The following is a 270-nucleotide window of genomic DNA, read 5'->3' on the forward strand; positions in this document are numbered from 1 at the left end:
AGCAGCCATGCGCCCGCTTCAGCTGGCGCGCGGTCTCGATCACGAACTCGATGCGATCGGCGCCCTCGTAGTTTACGCAACCGCGGCATACGGGTTCCGAGAAGTCCCAGATCATGGCCCAGGGCATACGAGGCAGGTCGCACAGGTAGCAAGATTGTCTCCGGGACGAGGACACCTGCGCCGCCGACATGATGCCAGCCCTGGGGAAGGTGGGCCCCCGCCCGGGCTGTCTCCGCGGCGCCTTCTCCTCGGGGAGGACTGGCCGGCTGG

General features: G+C 67.8%; 1 protein-coding gene across 1 annotated transcript in view; it reads right to left on the reverse strand.

Annotated features, from left to right (window-relative positions):
- Positions 1 to 264, reverse strand: part of IRF2BPL (interferon regulatory factor 2 binding protein-like) — a 3,033-nt gene extending 2,769 nt beyond the window's left edge. Inside the window, exon 1 of the mRNA XM_006778880.2 lies at positions 7 to 264. Coding sequence (XP_006778943.1) covers positions 7 to 190 — 184 coding nt within the window. The 5' untranslated portion in view covers positions 191 to 264. The remainder of the gene's footprint in view (positions 1 to 6) is intronic.
- Positions 265 to 270: the final 6 nt, after the last annotated feature.

Source organism: Myotis davidii, unplaced genomic scaffold (assembly GCF_000327345.1).
Source record: "Myotis davidii unplaced genomic scaffold, ASM32734v1 scaffold309, whole genome shotgun sequence".
NCBI classification, from domain to species: Eukaryota; Metazoa; Chordata; class Mammalia; order Chiroptera; family Vespertilionidae; genus Myotis; species Myotis davidii.